The following is a 12,343-nucleotide window of genomic DNA, read 5'->3' as shown; positions in this document are numbered from 1 at the left end:
ATAGAAATATAACAAAAATGCGTCGTCTGTTACATATAGTCGGCCCAGTCCGACTTTACTACTTTCCTTACTGGTTATACCCTATATTAAGGTTATCGATGTAATAATTTCCGACCATATAAAGTATATATATTCTCGATAAGCGTAAAATCCTACGACAATGTCTGTCCGTTGTAGTCACTTTAGCCTCTAAAAACTCGAAATTGATCACCAAAATTTGGGTTCTAGATCACGAAAAATGGGTTCTCATTGGGTACCACTAAAAATTATATGTATCGGCCCTCTTTTTCTACAAGCCCCAATATAACGGTACCGCCAATTTTCAATATTTTGGGGTTCTTGAGCGCATTTTTCAACCGAATTCGCTCAAATTTGGTACAATAGGTTCTTATTGGGTACCAAATGTCTCCACTAAAAATTAAAAATATCGGTCTACTTTTTCTGGTAGCCCCTATATAAAGGTAATCCACATTTTTCAGTATTTTGGGGTTCTTGAGCGCGTATTTCAACCGAGTTCGCTTAATATTGGTACAATGGGTTATTATTGGCTATTGGCATTAATCGACACACATGTCCTCGGTAACCAAGATTTAGATTCTTTATTAAATATTTGTAACCAATTCAAGTCTTTGCTTTGGATTTTATTTTCTTCCGACTGTCCCTTTGGAAGGGGACACCAAATCCATAATTTAAAATATTACAAATCCTAGGGCGCCATCAAGGGTATAATCACTGTTAGACAACACAATAATTACCATCACCCCACACGAACATAAACAGGACACTCATTGCAAATGGTAACGTATCTCCATATCAAAACCAGACACGTTAAAGAAGACCACAGTAGCTACAAACACAATAACCACTGAACAGGACAACATTACAAAAATAACAAGGATATCGATTAGTTTCTACCAGTGAAACTCATTGAAGACGCCATAGAGAGCCAACTAATTCATATTTATAAAACCAATTACACTTTGCTACCGACATGCAGACAGACACACAGCCACCCACGTAACGAAACCACTTGAAAACGGAAACAAATGTCGCGATACACAATTGACATAATTAGGAGTTTTTGGGTAGTATATGTCTAGCCGTCATGATGTCGCAGAATACTTAATGGTGACAGCAAATGATGGCTATGAGAATTTTTTATGTCATATTTGTTACTATTTTGAAGGGAAATTAGAACAATTTATTTCATAAGGCGTCGCAAAATATTCTTATAGGCTAATTGAAAATCAAATATTCCTCTAGGTAGAATACGAAAATGCTATTATCACTGACCCAGACTATTTAAACGCCAACTGGTAAGAATTGTTTTTGTTAACGATTTATGAATGAGCTGACAATAATTAATCTCTTTTGACGCCGATTATGATTAGACGACATATAAGGAGACATTTTACTCCGAACAAAAATTGTCTGAATGTCAAACAAAATTAGTATCGCCAGTAACGAATTAGTGTAAACCCTTCAGCTGCCTTTTGAGTCTTTGTGACATTTTATGTGTAAAGATTATTTTCTAATTGTAGAATTAATTTTGGTAGGAACCTACCAAAGAATTATCCTGAGAATTATCTTTCAGACAAGAGGTGCTCTATAGAGGGGAGATCTTACAAAGTTCTTGTGTATATACCTAGGTATTTCTTATAACAATTTATAAGGGCTATAGAAGACTCTCTAATATGGCAGACGTATTTTGTTTAAAGATATAGCCACACCGATTTTTGATCGATCAGAACAGACTTTCTAATTAGTTGGCCAAATTCCCTTTCCCGTGTGATTTGTTGTGAGTTCAGCTTATTTTTGTAGCCTATAAAGCGATTGGAAAGAGCACACAAAAAATACGTCTTTGGTCTATTTCATTCCCTTAATATCATCTGATTATGTCTGAAAATTATAGACGTTGTCGGAACATCATGAAAAATTTCAAATCGATCAGAGCGAAAAATATGCCCTCTAGTGTGGTAATGGTAATCAGAATAGGCAGACCTCTGTAAATATTTGCGTATAACTCCCGCACCCGAGTGCATACAACAATATAATTGGCATTACCCTAAAGGTCAACCACTTCTCTTGGATATACTATCATCTTCTGGCGTCATGTTCTTAAGGAAACAATATATACGCCATAGAATAAAAATTTTGCCATTTAGCACACATAAGTCTAGGTCCATTTGACCCGCTTAATATTGACTGATCTTCATAAAAACATACATGCTTATTCTAATGTCAGACCCCTTTCTTTGTGATGATCCGGTCATATTTGGGGCCTATAGAGCGATCAGAAAAACACAAAAATAAAGTTTTTCATCCATTTCACCCCATATATATTTACCGATCTACATATGTATCCTAACAGACGACGCGTTTTGTTATAAATCTATATCTGAACCGATTTCAGGAAAACTTGCCAGAGTCTAATTTATATAACATCAGTACGTTGTGTCAATCGGCCTAATAATACTAGACTTAATTCAGTACCCTATACCAAAATTCGTGCAAATCGAAAGATATATAGGGTCTTTGGTGCACCAATTACCTTAAATCGGATGAAAATACATATGGGAGCTATATCTAAATCTGAACTGATTTTCACGAAACTTGGCAGACATCATTCTCGATCTTATTCATAACTCTGTGCAGAATATCGTGCAAATCAAAAGATTTCCAGGGACTTTAGTGGACTATTTACCTAAAATCGGGCGAAGCTATATTCTCAAAAGGAACCATGGGTCTATCTCGATTATTTTTGCCTGTTAGAAACATATGCACAAATACATAATACCCTGAACCACAGTGTGGTGAAGGGTATAAAAAGAAAAGGGGTCTTCTTTGGTCGGAACATGCAACATTTCGTGGTGATTGGTGCATAAATAAAAGTGGACGGCGTTACAAGATCTTGAGTCTGAACAAATCTATAATACCCTGACAACATAGTTGTGTAGGGTATAAATATTCTTCACAAATTTCTTTTGATTTTTTAATAGGGCATTTTCTGTTTTCGAATTTCTTACTAGTCTAGGTAGAACAAAATTCTGCCATCACTGACCTAGACTACTTAAACCTCTGCTGGCGAGAATTGCACTTGTTAAAGATTTGACAATGAGCTGGTAAAAATTAATCCCTTTTGACGCCAAATATTAATTGACCTAAGATAACAACAATTTTCCATTGAACCGAATTAGGCAGTTCAACTCATTAATTATGTCGACTATTTTTCTCAAGTCTCGAAAAATTATTGTCGCCAATAGGAAATTATTCTAAGGCAGACACGAGACATATCCTTGGAAGATATTTCACAATATTTGTGACAAATATCTATGACGCAATTTGTTTCCGTTTTCAAGTGTTGTCACAGTTGTAAATGTCCGCCTTTGAATGATTTGAATTTTTAGGTAATATGGCTCGTCAGTCTAATTTGAACTGTCTAGCCTACAGTAGTCATTAATATATCCGTTTTCAATACAAATGCTTCATGAGATCTTATTCTTGATGCAATAACATTTTTTCAGAATATCACAAATTAGACTAACATTGATTTATATTGAACTCGATCAATTGATATAAATTTACCATTTAGAAAATGTCTACATAATTTTACAATAACCACAACAATCAATCTTAACCTCAATAATCCCCCTAATATTTGATTTTTTTTTTAATTTTAAAATCTTCTTATCTTCGTTTTCAAAATATCAATTTTTAGTTATTTTCTCTTTAAATATCTCTTTCTCCACTTGTGTTACAATTTAATCGAATACCATTTCCGATTTCTTCATAAATATTTTCTTATCAGCATTTCTGTAACTCATTTTTCAATTCCAAAATTATGAGAGAAACGAAAAACGATCGTGACAATCTCCACAAAATGTTATCTGCATAAAATTATGGGGAAATCGATTTCGAACAAAAACTAGGAAAAAACGTGAAACCGAATTTTAACTTTCTATAGGCACTTTTAGTCAGAAAATATATTTTTCGTGATAAGTATTGTCAAGGGAACCTGCGATGTTCAAAAATTCCCGTCTTTAATTTCGTGATGTTCGGGTCATAATTTTGACATCCAAACATAGTTAGATAGATTCAGCTAGTCGAGATATGACTACAAGGTAAGTCTAGGACAAATTGAAACTTTTGGGTCACATAAACTTATAATACCACCTCAACATAGTTCTATAAGGCTTTTGAGGTATTGAAAAAAATTTCTTTCTTTTTGAGAACTTAAAAAAATAATAATTCTGAAAACTCTGCTAATCCTTGAAGCAATTTTTAATAATCCTTCAAAAACAGTGACAAATCTGAGATAAAAAAACTTCTCATAGCCACCATTAAGTACTGTGCGACAACACAGCGACTAGTCATTTACTAACCAAAAAATCCTAATTAAGTCAATTGTCTATCGCGACATTTGTTTCCGTTTTCAAGTGGTTACGTTATGTGGGTGGCTGTGTGTCTGTCTGCATGTCGGTAGCCAAGTGTAATTGGTTTTATAAATATGAATTGGTTCTCCATGGCGTCATCAATGAGTTTTAACGACAGTCACTGATCTATATCCTTACAATTTTTGTAATGTTTTCCTTTTCAGTGGTTATTGTGTTTGTAGCTACTGTGGTCTTCGTTAATGTGTCTCCATTTTTGGAATGAGTGTCCTGTTTATGTCTGCATGGATGCGCTGGTGCTGGTGATTAGGGTGTTGCCTAACAATGATGATATCCTTAATGTCGCCCTAGGATTTGTAATATCCAAACTAATTTTCCCATTTTTCTCCTTTTAAATGTGGAGTCGGAAGGAGAAGAAATACTTAACCGTGAAATGTAGTAGTTCATATGACGGTGTTAGTTATGAAGTTTATATGACAGATCCATGGAGTATTGATGGCCTTCGGGAGGACTACAATAATATATATAGAATATTAGTATGGGAGGATATATTATATATTATAAGGATATTTGATATATTATTTGCAAGGATATTTCACTCCAATGTGCAGTTAAGGAAACTTTTCCTTAAAGTAGTACTTCCTTCGCGACGCAATGGCCAGTCACTAATTCATATTTATAAAACCAATTACACTTGGCTACCGACATGCAGACAGACACACAGCCACCCACGTAACGTAACCACTTGAAAACGGAAACAAATGTCGCGATAGACAATTGACATAATTAGGAGTTTTGGTAGGATATGTCTAGCCGCCTTGATGCCCTGCTACATTTTATGGCGACAGCTAATGTTGGCTATGAATATTTGTTATCTCAGATTTGTTACAATTTGGAAGGGAAATTAGAATATTAGCAGTGAAGTCATTAGCATTATTAATTAGACATTAGAGCTTTGTGTGGCCCCAAAGGTTTGATCTAGACATATGTGTCTTTCCAAATCTAGACATATGTGTCCTTCAGTCCGTAAATTTTGCATGAAGGACGAGTTCTGACCAAAGATGGCTCCTATTGTTTTAAGGAAATTATCCCTTAATATTAAGGAAATCAAATGGACCAAAAACTGTATTTTTGAATGTTTTTCTTGTCGCTATGGAGGTCACAATTACGCACCGAACACAACGAATTATTACATGGGGAAGGTGATCTGGCCAAAGAACAATTATGACTATATTAGTCAATATCTAGCGGATCAAATAGACACAGACTTTTGTGTGAAAAATAACAGAAATTTTATTCTGGGCGTATATATTTACTCCTGAAAGACGTGGACCGGAGAAGTTGATAATATATCGAAGACGAGTGGTTGAATCATATTATGGTATGTAGTCGGGTTTGGGAGTTATACGTAAAAATTTAAGAGTATTCTGATATTGTTTAGTATTACCATTACCATATTAGGGGCTGAAATATTGGCCAATTTTTGCATGAGATTCCGATTATGGCTAAGGACAAATCTATAATTTTCAATGATGTTCATATGATATTTCGCAGATGATATTATGATATTTCGCTTTAGGCGCCATAATTATAAGCCTAGCATTACAAATTTTCCATTGAAAAGCGATCTGGTCAACTAATTCTAATGGGTATCATGTTAATGTTAAGTTGGTCAAATGAACCAATTTTTTTTGAATCATATGGAGTAAATTTTTACTTCGGAAAAATATGATTCGAAAAGGCTGCCGCAGAGACCCAGTTTCGGAATATAGATCCGCAGAAACTTAGTGATCCGTAGTAGTTGACTAGGGTATCATTGGTCGACCCATTCGTCTATACTGTTCTACCAGTTCTACGTCCAAAAAATATTTTCGTAACATATAAATCTTTTGGATGAAGTCCTCTTCAGAGTCTTAGGATATTTCATCAGTTTTGTGTAAGAAAAATTTCTTTCGCCTTTAAATTAAGATAATATATATTATCTACAATGAAAATACCTCACAAAATTGACTTTGATTTTTAATAGAAAAATATATCCTCAATAACTGATTTGTTTTTTTCCTACTTTTTCGTCCACTTTTTGAAACTGAAACATTCTAGGTAGAAAAACCACTTTTTGCTATCACTGACATAGACTACTTAAACCTCTGCTGGCGAGAATTGCTCTTGTTAAAGATCTGTGAATGAGCTGGCAAAAATTAATCCCTTTTGACGCCAGCTATTAATTGGCTGAATATGGAAATAATTTTCACCCAAAGAAGGGATAGAAATTAGGCAGTACGGCTCATTAATTACGGCGACTATTATTCTGAATGCCTGCAACAAATTTATGTCGCCAATAGGAAATTATTGTAACACAGACACGAGGCATGTCCTTGGAAAATATATCAGCACAATTTTTGTCAAATATCTGTGGCAGCATTTGTTTTCTTTTTTTTTTTTTGCTGTCAGCCTAGATTGTCTTTGAGTGTTATGAAATTTTAGACAATTACATTCGACAACCTAATTTGAATTGTCTAGTCTAGAGTAACAAATACATATATTTATTTCAGTCTATGGAAACATAAATCCCTACAGACCTGATTATTATAGAGTTTTGTGTAAATCTAATAATTCTTTAAATTTATCTATAGTTTAAGTAAAATCCAATCGATTGCCGTTTCCACAAATATCTCTTATCAGCATTTCTGTCAGTCATTATTTTAATTCCAAAAAACAGGCAACGATCGTGATGATTTCAACAAAATCTTATCTTCACAAAAATATGAGAAAAATTTTGGGTACAAAATTTTGTCGGAGAACCCTCTGAAGGTCTTGTATGGATAGAAATTCTTCTTGAAGGGAACTTCAAATTATGGAATATTTTCTGAAGGTCTCGCACAAATTTAACACATTTTACAGATATATAGTTAAAATATGTAACAGACCTACTGCCAACATTACCCAATTTTTCAGAAAAAAAATTTTTTTGGTGCTACCTATTTGTCGGCATTTCAAAACGGTAGCCAATCTTTCACTGGCCATTTATATTTGTTTCACATTTTTTCCTTTCTTTGTTTTCTTCTTCAGTAATTCCTGTCTATTTATCGCAGTGCTACTTCTTAATGACGTCAGTACGGAATTTCCCTATACCAACTATTCGTAAACCACGTTCATTAGTTAGTGATTATTACCTAAGGTTAGCTACTACCACTGCTAGCTGTTATTTCGGGTGTTTAGGTAAACAGCTTCTTGTCACTACTGAACTCAAAAGGCAAATCACACACCGCTTTGCTTTGGCGTCAAAAGGGGATTAATTTCCGTCAATCATAACAACACATATTTTGTTTCAAGATAATTTTAAGTAGTCTAGTTTAAAAAAAATAATATATTATGGAAAAAGAAAATAAATATTAAAGTAGATACTTGTGACGGAAAATGTCTTGCAATTCATAGTGTATTGGGAATATTGGATAAATAGCTTACTTGACAAAAACAACAACAAGAAAATAAAATTTTAAATGTGAATTGGTATATGATTTTTCAAGACTACCATTAAAGTTTTCTAAGGGTCTATGACTCCGAATAGGGAATGATAAAAGGAGCTTAAATTTTCTTTTAAAGGTTTTCTATAAATAGACATGAATGTTCTCAAAATGTTGCAGATATTCTGAAAGTATTCATCTCGAGCCTAGTATAAGTTCCAAAGGTCTGAGTTCTTCTAGAATAATGTATAGATATACTACCCTTACCACTAAAGGTTCGTACCACATGTTAAAATATTAAACTCCACTTTTTTCTTCACAGACAAATTGGTCTTTACATATACCTATGGTCTCTCAGAAGACAATCAGTCTCTGTACAGATCAATTGGTCTTTATAAATTTAATTGCAAGTGAAAATGCGGTTAATTAGTAAAATATAACCAGTAAGGGAAGTACTATATGACGGACAGGGCCGACTGATACCCTTTATCACTTTGGCTATATTCAAAAATGTATCCTAACAGATCTCGCATTTTTGATTTGAAGTACCATTGACATTAAATTGAACTAAATTAAATATGTTATCTTTGTTTATGTGTGAACCGACTTAACCCTACGGTCAATAACCGGATACATTCGTACTTATTTATACCCTCCACCACATCATGGAGGATATATTAAGTTTATTTTTCCGTTTATAGCACATCGAACCTATAAGGTATATATATTTTTTGATCAGCTAAAAAATCCATGACGATTTAAACATTTCCGTATGTCTGTTATAATCAGATAGCTAGATCGAATTGAAATAGTTCGCCAAAATCCAGAGAAGTTGATAGTATAACTTCTCTGGTCTATGTCCTTCAGAAGTATTACTCCATAGAATACAAATTTTGTAATTTTTCACACAAAAATCAGGGTCCATTTGACCCGCTAAATATTGAGCGATTTTTATCAAAACATACATTCTTTGGCCCAATCGCCTTCTCTATATAAAATCACGATATTAGGGTCATAAGTGTGGCCTCTAGAGCGACATCCCCTAAATCTTCATCTTCATTGGCCTTAACCGGTCCTGCATGCAAAATTTGGTGAAGAGTGGTCCATAACTGTGGCCTGTATCGTGCTTATAAATTATAATGGACAGACGGACGGACACACATGTCTAGATCTTACTCAGCTAGTCGAGATATGACGATCGGTATACTTAAGACCATGAAATGGATTGCAAAATTTCGTGAAGATTGTAAATAACTGTGACCTGTATCGTGCTTACAAATTATAATGGACAGACGGACGCACTCACGGAGGAGTCTGTGTATGCTGAGGCTAAGGTCTGTGAATGCTGAGGCAGGAGTGTGTGAATGCTGAAGGTAGAGTCTTGAATGCTGTGGTTAGAGTCTGTGAATGCTGAGACTAGAGTCTGTGATGCTGAGACAAGATTCTGTGAGTGCTGATGCTAATGTTTGTGAATACTGAGACTAGAGTCTGTGAGTGCTGAGGATAGAGTCTATGAATGCTGTAACAGGGGTCTTTGGATGCTAAGGCAGGAGTCTGTGAATGTTGAGGCTTCAGTCTTTGAATGATGATCCTAGAGTCAGTGAATGTTGAGACATGAGTCTGTGAATTCTGAGGCTAGAGCCTGTGAATGTTGAGGCTAGAGTCAGTGTATGCTGAGGCTAGAGCCTGTGAATGTTGAGGCTAGAGTCAGTGTATGCTGAGGTTAGAGTCTGTGAATGCTGAGGCTAGAGTCAGTGCATGCTGAGGTTAGAGTCTGTGAATGCTGAGGCTAGAGGCAGTGAATGTTTATGCTAGAGTTTCTGAATGCTAAGGCTAGAGTCTGCGAATGCTGAGGCTAGAATCTGTGAATGCTGAGACTAGAGTCTGTGTATGCTGAGGCTAAGGTCTGTGAATGCTGAGGCAGGAGTCTGTGAATGCTGAAGGTAGAGTCTAGAATGCTGTGGTTAGAGTCTGTGAATGCTGAGGCTAGACTGTGACTGCTCAGGCAGAAGTCTGCGAATGCTGAGGCAAGACTCTATGAAGATTGAGGTTAGGGTCTGAGAATTCTGAGGCAGTACCCTGTGAATGGTGATGCTAGAGCCTGTGAATGCTGAGGCTAGAGTCTGTGAATGCTGAGGGAGGAGTCTGTGAATGCTGAGACTAGAGTCAGTGAAAGCTGAGACCAAAGTCTGTGACTAAATACTGATGCTAGAGTCTGTAAATGCTAAGGCTATATTCTGTGAATGCTGAGGATAGGGCCTGTGAATGCTGATGCTGAGGCTAGAGTCAGTACATGCTGAAGCTAGAGCCTGTGACCGCTAAGTTTAAAGTCTGTGAACCCTGTGTCTAGAGTCGGAGAAAGCTGAGGCCACTTTCAATGGGGCTTGTCATTGTCATTGATTAACTGAGTAGAATCCGAAAGGTTTTGAGTTTGTATACATGTGCTTATCAATCTAATTATGACTTAGTTGGCTAATTAACCGAGCGGAATGCACCCAAGCTGTAGAATAATTAACATTGTTTTGCAATTGAAATTGTTTTACAAAATTTAGTTAGAATATTAAACGCACAATTGGCACAGGTCGGGATCGTTAAAATTTAAATGACTATTTTAAAATTATTTTACAAAAATGTTAGCGTAATACAAAGTATTACCTAGATCGGCTCAGTTAGTCTACTTAAAGGTTGGTCTAGTATCATTATTTCTTGGGGCTACACAAAGCTATAATACACTGACAAAACAGCTATGTAGGGTGTAAAAAATTCGTTTTCACCAGTAATTGAAAACACAGACTTAAATATGTCCACAATATTGAAAAAAAATTGTTCAATAAATTCCCGCTGGTTTCAGTCCTTGAAAAAATATACCTTTCAAATGTCATTATCACCCAAATACTATTGGACCTCTTTTTTGAAACTTGTTATTATTTCCACAAATAAAATAATGTTGTTGTATATTGTACTTTTTTATTAGTTGAAAAAAAAATTATATTTACAATGGAAATTCGTGATTCTCTTAAAAAGCCAGTTTGTTTAACAAAACTTTTAAAAATCCAATAAGACCCCCTCATTCTTAAATTTTTTTTTAATATCTTGCCAAAACCCTGATTTTTATTTATTTTTAATTCTCGTTGTTTCTTCCAATAATTATTTTTCCCTATAATTTGTTTCCAAATAATTCCCTTTCCCCAAAATCCCCTTGAATTTCAATAAATAAAAGAAATTGTATTTTTGTTTTTTTATTTTTTTTTTTTTATTTTGTTACTTAGTACTAATTGTTTTTAACAATAATTTTTTTCTGCAAAAAAAAATTATGAAAAACAATTTTTAATTTATTTTCTGAATTTTGAAAATTTAAACAATTTTTTTAAATAAAAAATGTTAATTTTCTTTTAAACAAATGGTGGCAATATCTTTGAATTTTTTAATATTTGAAAAAATTAAAGATTGCTATTTGTTGTCTTCGGCTGCTTTGTTGTTGGTCTGCTGCTTGCATTTGAAACTTTTCAGGATTAGATTTTCTTTTTGAAGAGTACCAGTCGATGTAACCAAACTGTGACTTCCAATTAAAATTTTCAGATCCTTTGCTGCTGTTGAAAAGCTAATGAAGCTGCTCGGTTTGTTAGTGCGGGATTTAGGGCAAATCCTCTTGCATGTTCAATAATATTCCAGAAAATCTATTTTCCAATAGATTCCGATATTTTTCACATTTCTTTTGACTTAAGCTTGGGCCCAACGATCCAAGAAATTCCATTCAATTTGATAGGGTTCAATGTTTTGCTTTTGTACTGAGGTCCAGAAGAAAGTACCGGCATTGGTGCGGGCAAAGTGTACGGGAACATAGAGATTTTCTTTGTCCACGAATTGTAATTGGCGGCTACCATCTTCATTGATGACCACGATTGCCTCACCGCTTTCACTGTGCTGCAACTCTTCGAGTAGGCGATTTTCCAAATGTTCATTGGCCATGTTGTCCATATCATTGTTGAGCCAGTCGAATTCAGATTCCTTTTCCTCGGAGGCAATGTAGGAGCTGCGCTTGGGTTTGGCGGCCTTGGATTTGAAAATGCGACCCAAAACGGGCTTCAACATATTCTTGAGACGGCGGGATGGTGAGACCTTTGATTTGTAAATGGTGTAGGTTTGATTGGTGTTGTAGTGGTTCATTTTGCTGAGATTCATCATGTTGGAGGTGGTGTTCATGGTGTTGATGGTTTTTAAAAATCCAAAAAAGAACTAAAAGTGCTGGAGATGTTTTTGCTTTGAATGCTTGTGAGCGAATGATGCTCTAGTCTTGGATCGCCCAACTATTTATACTCCCTCTCTTAGAGAGAGCGTCTTATGCGCTAGACTCTCTGAGCGTCTCAGCCAATCACACAACACGAAAAAGGGCAGGTGTTCAGTTACAAAATTTCTCACGTTCAGCATCCCAAGTGTACACGCATACCCACACACACACACACACAGCTGCTTTGATACTCCCTTTTA

General features: G+C 35.2%; 1 protein-coding gene across 1 annotated transcript; it reads right to left on the bottom strand.

Moving 5' to 3' along the window:
• Window positions 1-11,575: 11,575 nt before the first annotated feature.
• LOC133332565 (enhancer of split malpha protein) lies at window positions 11,576-12,058 on the bottom strand. Its single transcript, XM_061540939.1, has one exon. It carries the CDS (start codon window positions 12,056-12,058, stop codon window positions 11,576-11,578), a length of 483 nt encoding a protein of 160 aa, XP_061396923.1.
• Window positions 12,059-12,343: the final 285 nt, after the last annotated feature.

This window comes from Musca vetustissima, unplaced genomic scaffold (assembly GCF_032173495.1).
Source record: "Musca vetustissima isolate MV318-11 ecotype Yass unplaced genomic scaffold, APGP_CSIRO_Mvet_v1 utg161375, whole genome shotgun sequence".
Classification (NCBI taxonomy): domain Eukaryota; kingdom Metazoa; phylum Arthropoda; class Insecta; order Diptera; family Muscidae; genus Musca; species Musca vetustissima.
This window is presented reverse-complemented; position numbering and strand designations above follow the sequence as displayed.